The 18,474-nt window shown below is 37.0% G+C and overlaps 1 protein-coding gene across 4 annotated transcripts in view; it reads left to right on the top strand.

The window, feature by feature from the left end:
- Positions 1–17,666, top strand: part of LUC7L2 (LUC7 like 2, pre-mRNA splicing factor) — a 30,821-nt gene extending 13,155 nt beyond the window's left edge. For 2 of the 4 annotated variants that reach the window (XM_057389417.1, XM_057389439.1), the window contains 8 exons: positions 7,557–7,655; positions 8,507–8,617; positions 9,297–9,440; positions 10,456–10,632; positions 12,655–12,746; positions 13,615–13,644; positions 14,541–14,735; positions 16,748–17,666. In XM_057389417.1, coding sequence (XP_057245400.1) covers positions 7,557–7,655; positions 8,507–8,617; positions 9,297–9,440; positions 10,456–10,632; positions 12,655–12,746; positions 13,615–13,644; positions 14,541–14,735; positions 16,748–16,940 — 1,041 coding nt within the window. In that variant the 3' untranslated portion in view covers positions 16,941–17,666. Of the gene's footprint in view, positions 1–3,648; positions 3,734–7,556; positions 7,656–8,506; positions 8,618–9,296; positions 9,441–10,455; positions 10,633–12,654; positions 12,747–13,614; positions 13,645–14,540; positions 14,736–16,747 lie in introns of those variants that run through there. The other 2 variants (XM_057389432.1, XM_057389424.1) reach the window with 2 other exon arrangements.
- The last annotated feature ends 808 nt before the right edge of the window (positions 17,667–18,474 follow it).

The following is an 18,474-nucleotide window of genomic DNA, read 5'->3' as shown; positions in this document are numbered from 1 at the left end:
AACATTGGACATTAATTGCCTTTTTTTTGTCTGTCACAAGATGATCTCCAATTCCTAGGTACTGCGTATTACTGTTCCTGTCTGCAAAATGCAGACTTGTATACATTTCTAGTCCACCCACTCTTTCAAAAGCACTCAAGGGGGACATTCACAGATAAGACAAAGTGACTCATATGAGTAGGCCCTGTTATTTTAGTGTGTTCTTTCCCTTAATGGCCAAATTCCCAAAACACTGCAAAGGTTTTGATTTCCCTTGACAATAAAAAAATGTTCCTCAGGTTGCAGTATGTGTTGGTGAAGGTAGGGTGTGTACATACTTTTAGTTTAGGGATTTTATTTATGGATATGTTCTTGTGCTATTAAGTTTTTGGGGTTGTAGACTTGGAAGTTTCAGCTTAAGCAGTAAGAAGTGTCTCTGCCTGGTGGAGGTGATTTTGTGTTGCATTCTGGGGACAGATAAGAGATAGTATTGATTTGGGGTTTTTTTGGTCTTATCCTAAGGGCAGTGGGAATAATGGGCTGCATGGAAACCATAGATAGAGTACTGAGTCTCAGCAGCAAAAATGCAAAGAAAGATAAAACCGTTAGTATTCCCTTTCAGTTTATTAAATTCCAAATCTGTAGAGCTCTATGATGATATTTCTATTCAACTTGTGTTCTGAAGTTTGTGTGAGGCCCACAGTAAACTAATTGATAAGATCACAGAAGTTGCATTCAAGGTTGTAGAACAGTGTCCATTTAGAACTTGCTTTTGACCAAAGCTATGTTTAACTGTCACTTTTTCATGTTTGGGTCATCTGCTTTTTCATGATGATCACTTGGACACCAGTTCACGTACATAAATCAGTGATTTAAGAATTTGCTCATTCATTTTGAGCTGAAAATTTTATAATGAGAAATAAGTAAGATTTTTTAAACCCTGGCTGATGGGACACTGAATAATTTACCACTTAGAGCTAGGAGGTTTTTTGTTTGTTTGTTTGTTTTTTTGGGGTTTTGGGTTTTTTTTTGGTTTTTTTTTTTGTTTTTTTGGTTTTTTGGGTTTTGGGTTTTTTTTTTTTTTTTTTTTTTTTTTTTTTTTTTTTTTTTTTTTTTTTTTTGGCCTTACAAGGTTAACACAGTTATCCTTAAATGTTGCTGATTATAAGACTTGCAGGTTTTTTGGTTGTTTTGGTTTGGGGTGGGTTTTTGTTTGTGAGTGTTTGTTTTTTTGCTTCACAAAAATGATTGTTTATCTATATTATGAGATTGTGACTGAAGCTGCACATGTAGGAGTCAGACAATTCCTGTAATGGCTGTAGTGGTACAAACCTGTTAAGCAGGGTTCTCTGGATGTAAGTAAGGTCTGTGCTGTCTGCTGTAGGTTTTACACGTTGTGTGTTTTCTCAATCTTTTTATGTTTCTGAATGAGTAGCAGAGTACTAATGAAAATGACAGCATGGGGAAATTACTACTTGATAATAGCCTTATTGAAGGTATTAGTTTTTGATGTCCTGAATGGTTGTAGTGACCCAATAGCTATCTTTGAAAATCCYAACACTTCTACATCAATCTTATCAGTTTGATTGTGCTTCCCTGATGAAAAAAGTTTCACAAATACTGTATGTGGTCTTGTAAATGATGGTTGAGAAACTCCTATCTGCTCCATGAATTAAGCTTGTATTTGTATTTTTGTCTATTTGTTGAGAAAAATGGCTTCTTGCATTTTATGCATAGAGACCTGAAAGTATGCTGTGTTGGCTCACCATGCAGTTCAGCTTATCTTTAGATGCTCTTAAATTTATTGCACACAGCTCTTCAGGACTCTTACTGACTAGAACCACGTTAATCAAGACCTTGGTTTAGCAATATACTTGAATACATGATTAACTTTAAGCTTATTAGGAGTGGAATTCAGCTCTAGATTAAGACATCTAAATTTAGACTGCAGATGAGGAGCTAGGTGTTGAAGTCAGAAGGTATCTAGGCAGTAGAGCCTAGGAAGATGCAGTTCACCTGCCAGTGGGTATCCCTCTCAATGTGAGCTGAATCCATCCAATCACAGAATGTTCTGTCTTTATCTCCTTTTACTGTGTAAGAGAAGTTTGGATAATTCACACATGTGCAGATAGGTGTTAGTAAGAAGTTTTAATCTGTAGTGGATCTATTGCCAATAGTCTCATTGGCTCTGGAACTATTTGCATGCTTAAAACTTTTGGTTTGGGGTGTGACTGTGATTTTATGCTGTACTTCTAGAAAAAGCATTAGAAGCTGTTAGAATGCATTGTATCTTGGGGTATCAGCTTTTCAGTTCAGGACTGATTTGATCATGTGAACTGCTTCAGCTTAGCAAATCAAATTACATTAGGCTTGCATAAACSAGCTCAGTTTGTAGCCTTCAACCCAGTGGGTGATGAATTGTACAGTGCACTGTTGTCCTCTCAAGTGATCATGTCAGTCTCTTGAAATGTATTCTTAATTTCTTTGACCAGCACCAGGAAGGTGAAATGATTGTACCACATTCCGTTTTAAAGGATTTAATTTATTGGGGTAAAGGGGAGGGTTGTTATTTTCTGCATGGTTATCAGCTTCAGTGTTAATATATTTTATGATCAGGCCATAAGAACAAATGCTATGTAGACACTGAAATATCATTTAATAATAAGAAAGGCTGCTGCTGGTTTTGTTAGTAAAGATCTAAGAATTTTAAATCTTTAGAAGTGAGAGCATGGTTACAGGGAGAAATATCTTTTAAAAAATATTACACTTCAGAAGATACCTGGAATTCGCTGGTTACTAAGGACTTCAGYTTATTAATTTCTGCATCTTTTTTGCTCAGCATTTCTTTGCTGCTAGTGAAGTCCTACAAAAGTTAACTCTTTTAGTGGAGTCATAGCACTTAAATGTGTTGCCTACAGGAAAGGATGGGCCTTATCACAAGTCTAGCAATCTGTTCAAAACAAAATTGGTAGTGCAGCTGAAGCATGAATTGCATAATAAGGAAGATCTCAGCAAAGAGCCTATCTCCAGCTTCTTTTTGTCAGTATTAAGTGTACTCATACAGACCCTAGTAGTAGCCTTGACAGTTTAGTAAAGGAAGAGATATGATTCCTCCAATGTAAGTTTTTCAGCAGTGTCAGATCTTTCTAAGCAAAAAACCAAAAAAATCTTCTCTTGCTGAATGTGAGCTGCTTTGGTATCTTTATATCTAGAAAGAAATTTCTACGTAAACACTGCCCAGAGTATCTTCTTTTAAAAAACCTATCAAAGATAGGTGCTGTTTTTAGAAGCATTTGACAGTTTGTGCTCCTGTGTCGCACTTGGCTCAATATCAGCCCTTTGTGTTCTARGTTTTCTGTGCTCTAGGTTTTCTGTGCTCTAGGTTTTCTGTGCTCTTTCTGTAGTCTGTTTAGAGTACATTCAATAATCAGATTTCTGATGTCAAAGGAACGTGCAGTAGTTGCAAAAGTGCCAAAATGAGAATTTTGTTTAGGTAGCTCAAGATCTGAAAAAGAAAACGGGGAGAAAAAAACCCAGCTTAGTTTCATGATCCAGAAACAGCATCACACTGAGAGTTTAGTTTCCAATTAAGCTATTTGTCAGCTACTCAGAGATGCACATTTATTTTGCAGATAAACTCTTCAGAGTCTCTGTTGCAAGATCCTTGGCCAGCTCTTCTTTGTCAACTCATATTTAACTCGTGATCATTTTTTTTGTACCTGGTTTGAGTGAAGTAGCACTACGCAAACTAAATGTATGTAATTTGTATTTCTTTATTATACCAAAGGCATTCAGTCTATTTTGTGGATGGGATGACAAAAATGATTACTAAGTCATTTGAATATGAAGTTGTTTGGGATGGAAGACCAGTTTTTTAAAACCTCAGCTCTGGAAAATCAAGCAGCTTTAATTGCCCATCTAAAACTGAGAAATTAAACAGTATTGCACAAAATGATCAGCAGGTATTAGAAGGCACCAGTTTCTCAAGCAGAATTGAGCAGTAAGAGAAGGACTTGTGATATCCTGCTTTGTATGTGTTTACCTAGACTAATCTTCAGCAATAACGTTCATTTGCAATAAAGATCCTCAAATATGTAGGCTTTTTGTTAGATTTTAATCTCAGTCAAAGTGCAGACTCAATGAACTTTAGTTATGTCTGGCCGGGGGACTTGGAWATTTTCACCTTTCTTTACTTGTGTTGTTCATCTGAACTCCTCTGTAAATCACTTTAAAGTAGTGTAAATCTGTCTGAAAGTCAGTGACAGTGAAAAACAGTGTAAGTTCATTCTTTTTAAGCCTTCCAAGCTCAGTGTGTGAGGATGTCTCCCTGTTAGAAATCTTTTTCAAATGTGATTGATCTTTAAGTGGCTGACTACCRATTTGCTTTGCCTCTGGGGGGAGGGCATGTCTTGGCACCAAATTGCAAGGTGGACTTGTGGAGAAGGAAYATAATGTGTCTTACTCTGTCTTCTGTCCATGTTCATCTGCCATCCATCTACATTGCTGCTACTCATATGAGCCAAATTATAATAGGAGCTGCTCTGTGCTTATTAAGGTTCTTGGCAATCATGATCCACCATAGACTTTTGACAGCATGAAATCATCCCCAGGATGAGTTGTCTTTGCCCCATGTTGCATAACTTACCCCAGCAGAAGTGCTTTTTAGCCTGTTTKTGTATTTAAGAAGCAAACTTACTAAAGAGTTTTAAATGTGGTGGGTTTTTTATCATTCTTCTACATGGGGATTTGCTAGTAGAATTTCACTATGAAAGGCATTTTGTAGTAATATTTCTGTGAAGACTTTCGAAGGATTACCCAGGACTAGTATAGGCTGTGTTGGGGATCAGTTCCAGCAATTTCTTCAGCAGCAAAACTAATGATAAAGAAAATTTTTTTCTCTTGTACCTGCTTGTTCTTGATCCCTGTCTGTTACACCACCTGTGTATTTATTTATAAGGCAGGCCTGTTGTATCAAAGTGGGGAATGGGAGCCAAAATTTCTTCTCTTGTGACTGAGGCATCTACCAAAATGGAATCCTCTGTAACATACTTGTCCCCCAAACTTTCTGCTAACGTCACTGAAGTTATTCAAGAGCTTTTGAATTTGCCATCTTGATACTTCAAGATACCCCAGCTTCTTAAGTCTACTACTTTGTTATCCCCTACATTTTGTCAGCACAYTGTTTGGCTTCCCAGCAAACTGGACAAAGGTACACTGCTGAAAAATTTGCCTCTGTGTTTGGTTTGCTAACATATTTTTACCCAGTCAGTACCCAGATGGTGTGTSCACAGTGCAGGCAGATGTGCCAACATGGAGTGGCACAGCACAGGGATAAGGGGAGGAGAGAACTCTAATGCTGACTCAGGTTAATTACCATCCTTTCAGGCTTTGGATTCACAATTCCCAGTAAGAAGCAAAGAAATCAGAAAATGTACTGTTTTGTGGTGGTTAAATCCAACCCAAACAGAGGGAAAAGAAGAACAGCATGTCATGGTAGTGTTATATGGATTCTGGGGGATTTTAGTGTATGGTGGAATTTCATTTTGTGCATTTATTCAACATGTATGCAGATTGCATCTTAGAATAGCAGGATTTTTATGCTATTGGGATGTGTTTCAGGCTTTTTGTCATTGTATTCAGACCTGTTAAAGTATGTCATGAGTCTTATCTATGCATTTATAACTTAAGTGCCTTACTTGAAACAGGATTGGCTTTGAGTTTTRCAGTTTAGCCTTGAAGACCTTATTCAGTACAAGAGATGAATCAGCATAAAGTCAATCTTTTCACAATTTTGCAATAATTTTTAAGTGCTGATGTTCAGATAATTTTAAAAAGCTCTTTCACACTGCTCTCCTAGTACTGAAGTACTTTCCTGAAAAAAAGTGCTTTGGTTTAAATAATAAGTCAGCATGACATGGAAAAAGGCATCTATAATACATTGCTCAGCTTCAAGGTCTTTGTGGATTTGCATCAGTTAACAAAATTGCTGAGGTCCTGAATATTTGCAAAAGGAAAMGCTAATCTTTATCATTGCAGTGAGATGTTCCTTGTTGCGATCAAATGTCTTCCAGAAAACAGTTTGATGGTGGCTGAAGGGGATTTAAATAACTGCAGTTTGTAAAAAACCTTTTCAAGTTCAAAWTTTTTTATTTTACTGTTGTGAGGTTTTTTTCACTATGTGAAACTTCTGTATGAAATAAATCAACAGCTTCCATAAAAATTACTTTAATGGTTTCACTGGAAGTTTTAAGTAAAAATCTGAGAAGACTAAAATAATTTATTTTTTGTTAATTTTACTGTAATTATGAGTCTTGAATTGTTTATTTGAATCCAAGTATTTTATTTATCAAAAACAACCAAGCAAACAAAAATGCAACAAAACCCCTGCTCACTCAGCTTGCAGCACTTTCTGAGTTAACACTCATCTTCTATTTACAAAACTCACAAGTTACTAATTATTTTAGTTTTGGGTTTAAAATTGTTATTTAACTACAACAGTAAGTGCTTTTCCCATCAGARTTCAATTTTTGTCATGTCCTTTCAATGTTAAGAAAGAATTTCTTCTTAATATTAAGTGAGCAGTGCCAAGAGCAGACTTAACTGAAACTGCTGGTTTTAAGCACTTCCAGTGATTATATCAGCCTGTGCCCTTGCAGAGGGGCTGCTTTGGGTTTAGTCAATTCTGTTTCCATTTCAGATGGGGCGGAGGCGGGGGGGTTTAGTGTTGTTTGTGATTGGGTTTTTTACATTTGCTTTTTGTCAAGTGCATGTTGCTCTGTCTTGATCACCAGACTTGCCGTGAACAGACTGGATTAGAATTTCTTATGCTGTGTCCTATGCAAAATTAAATTTAAAAACAGTATTTGTTACCTAATAAGATTCTGAGCACTCTCCTTAGTGACATTGTATGCGAGATCTGTGATGCTTGCTCCTTTTTATATCCATGCTTCCTTCCTGCCCTTCCTAGAAGAGTTTTAGATTGCAGGTGAAATATCTGTACTTTTTATTCCCTGATTCTTGAACATAGTCCAACACTCAGCACATCTTCACTTATTTGCAAAATGTTTTGCAGGGATTTGATTTCTGGCTGTCTTATGTGAAATGCTTCAAGAATGTTTTTTAAGCAGCACTCCCGGGGTGCTGTGGTTGTAGCTATTTCAGGTGATGAATATAACTGAAACACACTATCATAGAGTATGCAGACAGGTTCAGGTCAATAATTTGACCTTCTAATTACCAGTCATTTTCATGGAACCTGACTCTGCTAAACTGTTTAAATTCAATACAGGATGTTCCACTTCAGTCACTCTTTTGAACTTTAAATAAAACAGCATTTTTCAGGATGTTARTGATGCTTTGTAATGCAGACTGCCATCGTGATAAGCTGTCCACTTTTATTGTTTCTTGATCCGTGCATGTCTRTCGAAGTCCTGGTATCATCTTATAGCTTTGTTAAATTCTCATTTCCACAAGGGAGATGACTTGCTTCAGAATATTGACTRTTAAAGAAAATCATGCAAACCTTATTCCTTGTAACATTTCTGAAAAGTTAAACCACATTGCTTCTGTCTTTTCAGAGAATGGACCTTGGAGAATGCCTGAAAGTRCATGACCTGGCATTAAGGGCAGACTATGAAATAGCATCCAAAGATCAAGATTTCTTCTTTGAGCTTGATGTATGTATTTTGTCTTAATGGTTGAGTAAAAGCATAATTTGTGTATGTAGGTGGATAAACTGAGCGACAGATGTTAAGTTTTGGTACACTGAAGGAAAACTTTTGGAAAGCAGTTTTATAAAGAAGCAGAGGAATCCTTGGCACAGTTACATGAAAGATACTTGCCTCTTCATGATTATATGCTAATTTGTGTTGGTAGTCATCTCTAGGTAGAACTGTTAGGATCCTCTCAAAGTACCATGAACCTGAGTGCTGTCTCAGTRTTATCAAATAGCAAATAAATGTTAAGACTGTGTATGCTTTGAATAGAGTTATAAATTCTACACTTCATGAAGAAACTCATTTTGTATTGGAGATAACAWATCATATACTATGTCTCCATACACTGTAGTTTGTTTTGAACTCCCAACTAGGAAGTAAGTCTTTGCTAGGACAAATGGGTTTATTTTTTATAATTGTTATTTGGAGGGATGGTTAGTATACCTAATAGCTTAAAACTCTAGTGGAAAAAGTTTTAGTATTGCATGTARTGGCTGGGTGAAGTGATCCTGAATAGCCTTTCAAGAATTTTAATGCCTGCTAGAAATACTTCTTCTTAGAGATGACTTAAGACAGATTCACTTCCAAACTTCTGCAAATACTTAGAAACTATGACAATGTGTAGACTGTAATTTTTAAARTATTTGTTATTGATATATATGATTAGTCAGCATAAACTGGTCGATTMTTGTTTCACTAATCACTAATAAAAACTTGTGGAAGTGAAGCCCTAATAAACTTGGGAAGCCTTACAGCTAATGAAATACTGATACTCTTGACAGCATTGATCCTTATTCTTCCTGATGTTTTAGGCAATGGACCACCTGCAGTCATTTATTGCAGACTGTGACCGGCGAACAGAAGTGGCTAAGAAAAGACTAGCAGAAACCCAAGAAGAGATCAGTGCTGAAGTTGCAGCTAAAGTAAGCATGTCAGACTAATTACTGATGTCTTTTTTGAAGATCTCTTTTTCTAAGGAGCTAATTTCAAGTTTTGGAAAGATATAAAATCTGAGAATTCATAGTGAAGAGGGGGAAAAAGTAATACATTTTCTCTATCCTTCCTAAAACTGCCTTKAAGGCACAGAAGAGAACACAAGGGAAGAGACCTGTGTGATATTTTTGACCTCAGGAAACTCAACTCTGTGAATGCATACCAGAACAATGTTAGTAATTCTTAAACTTTTTGATCCAAACTTCATCCATGAAGTAAACAAAAATCTATGTCCTCTTCTCTAGATCTTTTTTTGAATGAAAAAAAAATCCTACCATTTTTCTGCACATATATGCAACTGCTAGGAGGAGTGATTGTGCAAACATTAATTTTTCTAGGCTGGGCTGGTATAAACAACAGTGTGAATTACGTGAAGTTTTCTGAACAAAATCCTTCTCTGGAACTGTACATAGACTTGGTAACTCATCTTTTTTCTCTGTTTTTTGCAGAGAGGCATTTTCTGTTTCAGTTTTACCTGGAGAAGTTCCCTCTGCGTGTTTCTTTTTAATTCTGTCCTTCCAATTTTGCTTAGAATAACTCAATAGTAGTTTAGATTGTTCTCCATAATTAAAAGCATATCCTRTATTAAGCCTTTCCTTGTCTTTCAAGGCTGAAAGAGTTCATGAATTGAATGAAGAAATTGGGAAACTGTTGGCCAAAGTAGAACAGCTTGGAGCTGATGGGAATGTGGAAGAATCTCAAAAAGTAATGGATGAAGTGGAGAAGGCTCGGGTAAAGAAGAGAGAAGCAGAAGTAAGTCRATTGTGTAAGCCTTGGGGGATGGAGAGGGCAGGGTCAGATATTGAATTGGTTGGCCTCTGTGTAATAACGTAAGACATCTCTTTYGCTTCCTCAACTAATTGTTACATATGAAACTAAAGAAATTGCRTTGTGGCATCCTGTGCAGCTAGAAGTTTCTACCCTGCAATACACTCCTATACTATTAAAAATTGCACTCCCTTCCACAAGCAATGGATTTATCTTCATTTGGCTACATTGGTCAGTTGTGGCTGTGGCTGTGATGATAGGATAGACTTACCTGGTTTGGTCTCACAGCTCTTGCTGTGGCAGCCCTGTTGTAACTTTATGCTCTGCTGTTGTGACTTGTACTGCAGAGCTTCAGTGAAGTGATCCATGTCTTGTGTATGAAAGTAAAAATGATCCTTGTAATGTTCAGGTGACAGAACTCACCAAGAGCTTTTTCATACTATATTACAACAAGATACTGAAATTTCTAGAAACCAGTATTTGCAGATGTTTCAATAGTACCGGAAGAGTTGCTGGCAGTCTGGCTGGTCTGTCTTTTGAATGTCTGTTTAGATAAATTTTGCTCAGATAATGTGTTTACTTTGTTTCTAAAATGAAAGATAGATTTCTCAGAAAACTAATACTGTTTTAAGTAGAGCTCAGAATTAAAACAGGTGTAATATTTTCTTAATATGTCAACACAGTAATGATCATGTTAATATGTATTCACTGTTGTACATTAACATGTTGTTCATCTGTGTAATGTTAATGTAGTAATTACCTCACTTTGTTTTTAATCTGCAAAGCCAGTTGATGATATCTTGTTTCTAAATATGTTCTGTTTTCAAAATGAGGAAACATGCCTTGTATCTTTATGAGACGATTTATGAATAGTGTGAATTAACTAAAAGGTGTACTAGTTTACATTGATTATGGTTATTTGTAGTGTATCTTTGGTGAAGTGTCATCCTTGTGTTTATGTGCATTGAGAAGTAACAGCGGTTTTGTGGTTTTTTTGTAGGAAGTATATAGGAATTCTATGCCTGCCTCCAGCTTTCAGCAGCAGAAGCTACGGGTTTGTGAAGTGTGCTCAGCTTATCTTGGACTGCATGACAACGACCGACGACTTGCTGATCACTTTGGAGGAAAACTACATTTGGGATTTATTGAAATAAGAGAGAAGCTTGAGGAACTCAGGGTAAATCATTCTTACGTTTTTTTGTGTGTGCTCCTACTTAATTATTTGTCAGGTAACCTTAATGGAATATTTCTTTGTGTGTGTGTGAATTGTTTTCGTATCGCTTTAAACTTTCAGATTTCATTAGCTTAAAAAAACAAAACATTCTAATTTAATATATATAACCTGGATGGATTTGTAAGATGACCTCTTTTGCACATATTCAAAATAATGCATCTTGGGAGCAAAAAGCGTGAACCTACTTGTAAAATGGAGAACTGTATTTTGAGCTAACAACATCAGTGTAGAAACATACTTAGCAGTCGTAGAAGATACCCAAATAAACTTTGCTTTTAGCCAAATGATKGACTAAAAATGATAAGGAGACTCTTGGAAATACAAGAGCATGTAGTAAGGATGATAACACTTTGAAAAGTTTTCAGATAAATCTAGAGAAATGCTTGGTATTCAACCTGCTGTGTGGTGAATTACTAAAACTTAATTTGTTTATTTTATCTGGACAAAGATTACGGAGTGACTTCAATGAAGTTTTCTTTCTTGAAGTAGTTTTTGAAGGCTTTTAAGCCTAACTGACAACAGGTGAAATAAATAGATTCCAACAGCTCAAGGCTGTAGCTATCCAAAGTGGCAATACAAAATATGTACATCTTGAAGTCAGAAATAATTGTTATGAGGAGGTTGCATGTTCTCTATAGTTTGAACATTTGAAATACAGTTGGAATATTTAACAAAAAACTTACTGGAATGATATTCTCTGGTTTTCGAGAGGATGGATGTGAACACTGATGCCATTTATGACCTTAATGTACAAATTATGGCATTCACAGCTCAATTAAGAATTTTAATTGTAGAATTCACTAAAGACAGTAGCCAAATAAGTTGAAGCCCTGAAAGAAATTGCTGCTACTGGATTTGAATAAATTGACTTGGTTTACATTTTGTAATATTCCAGCTGCCTTGCATGGATACTGTGATTTACCCTTCGGAGAGCCCAACTCTTTCTGTTGATGATGTTGGCAATTTAGAGTCCTAAATACAGCTGATGTAACTTAAACCTTAGACACCTGCAACAGGTCATATGTGCTTCCTCTCATCCCTCCATGAAATTGTTCAAAGAGTCACTTGAACAAGAAACTTTGCTGGTAGTTAAATGGCTGATGTTGGACAAGGAAATAYATAATTTGACATAACGGGTTGAAATAACTGATTATTTACACCATTTGGAAAAAAGAATGCATGGATAACTATTTCACATTCCCAAAGCATCAATAAATTAATCTTTTGAAGTGCTTTGCTAACAAAAAAAGAAAACAATAATTATCCCCTCCTTCCTCAGAGCTCTCCTCAGAGATCTAATCAAGATGCTGCTGGGGCAATTCCATCTCTCAGAAGAAGGTCTTTACAAAGAGTTGAATTTCTTGCATCATGTCCAGAAGGTGGCAAGACTTGGGTTTGGCCAGATCTCCAGTTGTGAGTTCCACATCTGAGGGCCCTCTACTGAGCGTGCCTTGTCCCCAGTAGTAGTGAGTTCACCCTGGGGGCTATCAACTGAAGCATCTGCTCTAACTTTGTCTCACAGTCACAATACAGAAACAAGTAGCCTCAAAACTTAGGTTTCGGCCCAACCAAGTCCTTTAAGAAACAATTAACTCTCCCAGTTCTGATTCCTTTCTGCCTTTCCCCAGTGTCCAAAATATGTTAGGACTGGCATGGAAACTCTCACTTAAAGGCATGACTTACTGCTCTGAATTCCCCTTTATTATATTAAAAACTTAATATTTAACTCTGCAGATTTCAGGTCTTCGTGTAACACCCACCTGCAGCTCTTCTGCAATAACTTCTRTTTCTTCAAGAAAAACATATATGTATATATACTGAGGAAGAGAGTGAGAATAATATTCACAAGGGAAAGGGGATATGCCTGAGAGAAAGAACTGAATGTTAACTCTCTATAGATTATTTTTATAGCACCTTCATATGAGAAATTGTTAAATACAACTTAATATATTCTTTTGCTTTTAGAGGATTGTGGCTGATAAACAGGAGAAACGAAATCAGGAACGTCTGAAACGTAGAGAGGAGAGGGAACGAGAAGAACGGGAGAAACTAAGGAGGTAGGGATCTATTTTAATTGCATGTGCATAATGACCTATTTAAGTGTAATAAGAAAACTCTGATATAGYTCATACACATTTCTAAATTTGCAGAATTGCAACAGTTTGCATTCCTTGGAAACTTGAAAGGATAGAGGTGAAAATTAATTCTAAGTCTTAAAACATGGAATTGTTTTTCTAAAAAGCCTTATTTAAACCTACTGATAGTATTGTCTCTACATATTTGAACAAAGGGCCTTTAAATGAGATAATTTTCAGGTGTGTATCTTGTTTTGAGACCTGACAGATGTGAGCTTACACCCATATGAGCTCTTTACATCTGTTAGCAATTTTCTTCATAGATGTTAGAAATTTTCCTTATTGGAAGTAGTTGAATGCATAATTGAGGAAAGTAATTCCCRGTTCTTCTATGAAATACTAGCTTCCAGGCCTTGTGGGCCTCGAGTGGAATGGAACCTGAGCTGCAGTTCTCCCAACATGCTGCATTTCAGAGGTTAACAGTGTAAACTTCTGAAATCTGTTGCAGTCTGGTACTATTTGCCTGTCAGGAAATACAGGAATACTGACTTCACTGTAAGCTTTTTCTGTGGGAGGGATGTGAGTTAAAAAGATAGATATTCCTCTGCATTTCTAGTATGGTAGTCTCAAAAATAAATTTAAAAAAAAAAACCCCAACAAACACAAAACAGGGATGTGTTTCCTGATAAACATGTTACAAAGATATTGACATCAAATTAAAGGCCTTTAAAAAATTGCTACTAAAACAAATACAAGAACAGGTCAACTAGTCTGGTTTATTTTTACTAAATTGCACTTCATTTGATAGTGAGATTCTCTGAGAAAAATTACTATTTTCCATTTATTTCAGGTCCAGATCCCACAGCAAGCATGCCAAAAGGTATATAATTCTGCAGACAAGGAATACCAGCGGTGAAGTTAGCCTTTCACAAGCTGGAACATTTTGTCTAGCACTGTTAGTTTAAGATGTCCATCTTTACAAACAAAGCTTTTTGTTACATAGTCATCTCTCTGTGTGTTTGTACAGTATTTATCACCATGCTACTGAGTTTATACATCTACATCTATTTTGTGGCTACTACAATGCAGCTTCATGTCCCAAGTAATACAACACAGAGAATTGCTTTTTCTTTACAAAAGCTTCTGACTAATACCTTTTGGTGAAAGCCCATGTTTTCAAAATCCTAAGAATCAGGCTAACTCTCAGCAGATCACCCATGAATAAGTATGARTGTTCTTTCAAACCTACACAGTTGAAGGTTACCGCTGAGGTATGATTGCAAAGTGATTTGGGGGAAGGAAATAGAAAATACCAAATTTGTACAGTATTTAGAACCTTCCAGACTAGTTCTGTTGTTGCAGCTATGGAGAACAACTTAATGCAGTTTTTAAAGAACATCATAATACATGGATAATCCCTCTCACTGTGTCATGAAGTTCCACAGTTTTGCCTGATAAAGACGCTATTTTAAAATTTAAAGGAGTAGATTTTCTTCATATTTTTATTTGCTTTCAGAAGCCTGAATCRGCTATGCTGTAGCCATACAGACATGAACGAATTAATTATAAAATTGACTGCATTAGTCAAAARGGAGTTTGTAGACTTTCTAATGTTGCTTTACCTGTTTGCCTGTGATCAGATACTGCAATGCTGTGAACACTGCAGGCCATTCTCTTCGCAGATGTGCTTACACATAGAGTGCATCATATTCACAGTGCATTGGTAAGAGTGGCTGGGTGAAAGCAGTATGTGGTGTAAGCCCTCTCTGTTCCTAGATCTAGGTCCCGAGATCGCCGCAGACATCGGTCTCGCTCAGCCTCACGGGAACGGAAGAGAAGGACTCGGTCCAAATCCCGTGAGAAACGCCACCGCCACAGGTCTCGCTCCACCAGCCGCAGCCGGAGCCGCAGCCATCATAGAAGCAGGCACAGCTCCAGGGAGAGAAGCCGAGAACGCAGCTCCAAAAAGAGGTGAATTTTGCCCTATAAATAAATGGCTTTTCCTAACACACAATGAGAATTTTCACACTAAATTAAGTTTACACTTACCACTTGGCAATTCAAACACCTTTTGAGTCTGTCTCAGATTTCAGTTACAATTCCAGCATATTTTTGATTTGACACACCATAGTGATTTTTTTTTAACAACAATAACAGGGTTGTATATTATTTCTGTTTTGGATGAGTGCTACAGAGTATGGGTGACAAGCTGATAATATTGGTTTCCTACAGCATAGAAACAGCTGACTTTCATTTGAACCCAGGGATATCAGCAGTCATCTTACTGTCATGCATTTGGGTTTTCCCTGCGGCTTTTGTTCCCAACACCAGAGCTCATTTGTTGTGTAATGCACCAGATAAAAACAAGTTTAGGTGTGCCTGAAAATAAACTCGTTGCACTGCATCTGAGGATACTGCTGTGCAAGGACCTCTCATGGAAAGATTACTGCAGGGGGCAGAGAGGGGGGCTGTTGCTTTTGAATTACTCAGTTGCTTTCTGCTCCTGAGGACTGGTTGACTTAGTTTACATGAATGAGGTGAGCATRACTTAAAAGAGTTGGGATTGCACAACCMGGCATTTGTTAGGGAGGTCTGCTCAAAAACAAGATTCCTTTCTTGTATAGGTTAGCCACCTTGGCATACTTTGGAAGCAGTATGGTGTTAGGGTGCCCAGTCTTAAAACCCTGAGTCTGTTGATCTGCAAGAAGATAAAGGGTCTGGTTTTGTAGTGGCCACACATGGAGAGTTTACAGTTCAGATTATTTCAGGAGTTAAGTCATTGTTACTTCTGCAGGGGACTTGACCACAAGATACTTGATAAACAGTTGTATTAACTCCAGGATTAACCTCTTACCTGGCATGTATCTTCTCTTCTCTTGTGACATGTAGTTTGTGGAATAGGGGTAATGCTTTTGGATCTCAGTGTTTCTTGCAAGTACTAGTTCTTGCAAAACAGTACATTGTAGGGAAAATAATCTTTTCAGATGAACAACCAGCATGAAAGGTCATTTCTTTGTAGGGTTACATAATTAACTCAGGAGCATTTTGCAGACCTAAGTTTTGAAGCTTTGAGACAAAGTGGCAGTAACTTTCTCTAAGTGTAACAAGTATAGTCTCACTGTCCAGTGTACCAAATTTTTTTACTAGGAAATTATTGGCTAGCTGTTAACAATTTTTCTGTAAAAGTCTGCATTATATTATTTTGTGATTGCAGTACATGGTAAAATACAAATGCAATGTTTTTCAACAACAGACCTAAGTGTAKCTGTAAGGGAATGTAGAGGAGGATGTCTAATCCTTTTTTCTCTCATACAGGTAACTAATTAATTTAAAACTATGTAGTTTGTTTAAAAAAAAACAGGTCTTTTCTGGCTCCATCACAAAGGTTTTGAAAATGCCTATTTATTTGTCAGAGTAAAATATATAAAAAGAACACTACCCCAGCCTTTCCAAATCACACAAGGGTTAATTMTTGTAACGAAGTATGATTGTAGAACAGATTCCAGCTTTGGGTTGTATTTGTCATACAGTAGCCTCCCTTCCAGAATTATGCAGGTTAATTTCCCCCTGCTTTTAAGCAAAGTCCTGTTTTTAAACACCTTTTTTTTTGTTTTTAATTCATTTGTCTGAGAAATGCTCGCGACTGTTCTTTCACTAGAGATTGCAGATAAGAAATTTCAACTCAGCTCCAGTTAATGCAGATTTGGAGGTGGAGGCTGAAAGTAAGAGATGTAGTGAAGCACATTGAACTTAATCTGGGCTCTGTAATGAATGTAGATTAAATCCTGCCTCRAAATACTTGCCTTTTGAAGTGGGAAATAGGAAAGGGAGAATGGTAGAATGATTTCTGATATCTTCTCATACACTTCTGTTTATGTAAATCTAATAAACTGTGTTGGAAAAAGAAGAAAAATATCTAAATGCTCTTTGGTAGCTACCAATTCATTACTAACTCGAATTCTCAAATATACTGCACTTTCCAGATCCTCTAAAGAAAGATCTTCCAGAGACAAAGAGCGTTCAAGAGATCGTGATAGAACATCCCGTGATAAAGACAGAAGCTCGAGGGATAGGTCGCCACGGGATTTCAAAGACAAGAAACGTTCGTACGAAAGCGCTAACGGCCGATCAGAAGAGCCAAGGAGCTCAGAGGAGCGTGAAGCAGGGGAGATATAACTGGCTGTATATTCACCTGATCTCTAGCTTCCTATGGAGTTGCATACTTTGGTTTAGTTTACAGTTGTTCAAAGGGACACCAGTGAGCAGTTCCAGACACTGATCCAACTAGGGTAGATGTACAGTATATAAAAGTGGTTATAACAAAGTCAGAATTAAACCCCGTGAATTAATAATGCCTAAAGCTGGGTCCTGGACTTCCACCAAGTTGTAAAACTTTTCTCAAAGATTTCTCTTTATTCAGGACAACAGTTTTATGTACCAGGATGCAGATCTCAATGTTTTTAATCTCCTTTCCAATACAAGTTAGTGAACAAATTATATTGTACTACTTGCCTTGGGTGCTTTTGAACCTTTATAAATTCTCCAATTCTGCTCCAGTCAAAACAGCAGCATTGAAAAGTTGTATTTGGGGGAATTTTTTTGTTTGCTTTTTTGTAAGAGGGTGGGTGGATGGATATTAACTTTTACTCTAAGGTTATGTTCCCAGTGTTGGGTTTTATTTTTGTTTGGAATACTAGGAGTTGATTACAGTGGGAGCGTTTAGACAGGAATGTGTGCTGGAGAAAGCGGAAATGTCTTTTTACAGTGCCTATTTAGACTTGGAAATTGAACAGCTGTTGCATTACATCTTTTTTATTTCTACTTAAATTTTGAAATCAAAGCCAGTCCCATATCTGTACCATTTGATTGGTATGTGTTCAATATATTTGTTTTTTTCCATAAGGACTCTTTCTGCTTTTTCTTGTGGGGTACAACTTTAATTGTATTAAAACAAACAAAAAAACCAGCAACAACAAACACAAATTAAGAACAAAAGAAATAAAAAAAAAATTAAAAAGAAACCATATTGTCCAATAACTTAACAAGCATATACTGATCTCTTAAGGTGGTTAACTATCAGCTCAGTCTTTTAAAAAATAGTATCTGGTTATAAGAAATTTTAACACCAGATGTGCTCTAGAAGAAGCAGTCATTCTGCTTGGAATCCTGCTTATCCTAAAATCTTCAAAAGCATAAACATGTGGAGTCAGAATTCTAAAACCGTTTAGGTTGGAAGGGACTTCAAAGATCATCCAGTTCCAACCCCCTTACTATGTGAAAGGGACACCTTTCACTAGATCAGGTTGCTCAAAAGTCCCATCCAACCTGACRTTGAACAGTTCCCAGGATGGGGGATCCAAAACTTCCCTGGTCAGCCTCTCATCACCCTCACAGCAAAGAATTGATTGTTAGTATTCAATCTAAATCTACTCTATTTCAGTTTAAAGCCATTCCCCCTTGTCCTGTCATTACATACCCTTGTAAAAAGTCCTTCTCCAGTTGTAGGCTCCCTTTAGCTATTGGAACATGCTATAAGATCTCTCCAGAGCTTTTTCTTCAGACTGAACAACCTGAACTCTTGTCTGCCTTTCTTTATAGGAGAGGTGCTTCATCCCTCTGATGACCCTTGTGGCCTCCTCTAGGCCCACTCCAACAGGTCCATGTCCTTCCTGTGCTGGGGACCCCAGAGCTGAATGCAGCACTGCAGGTG

This window comes from Malurus melanocephalus, unplaced genomic scaffold (assembly GCF_030028575.1).
Source record: "Malurus melanocephalus ecotype Western Australia unplaced genomic scaffold, MMel_1.1 scaffold_17, whole genome shotgun sequence".
NCBI lineage: Eukaryota > Metazoa > Chordata > Aves > Passeriformes > Maluridae > Malurus > Malurus melanocephalus.
The sequence above is the reverse complement of the archived record's forward strand: the minus strand, read 5'-3'. Positions and strand labels throughout refer to the sequence as shown.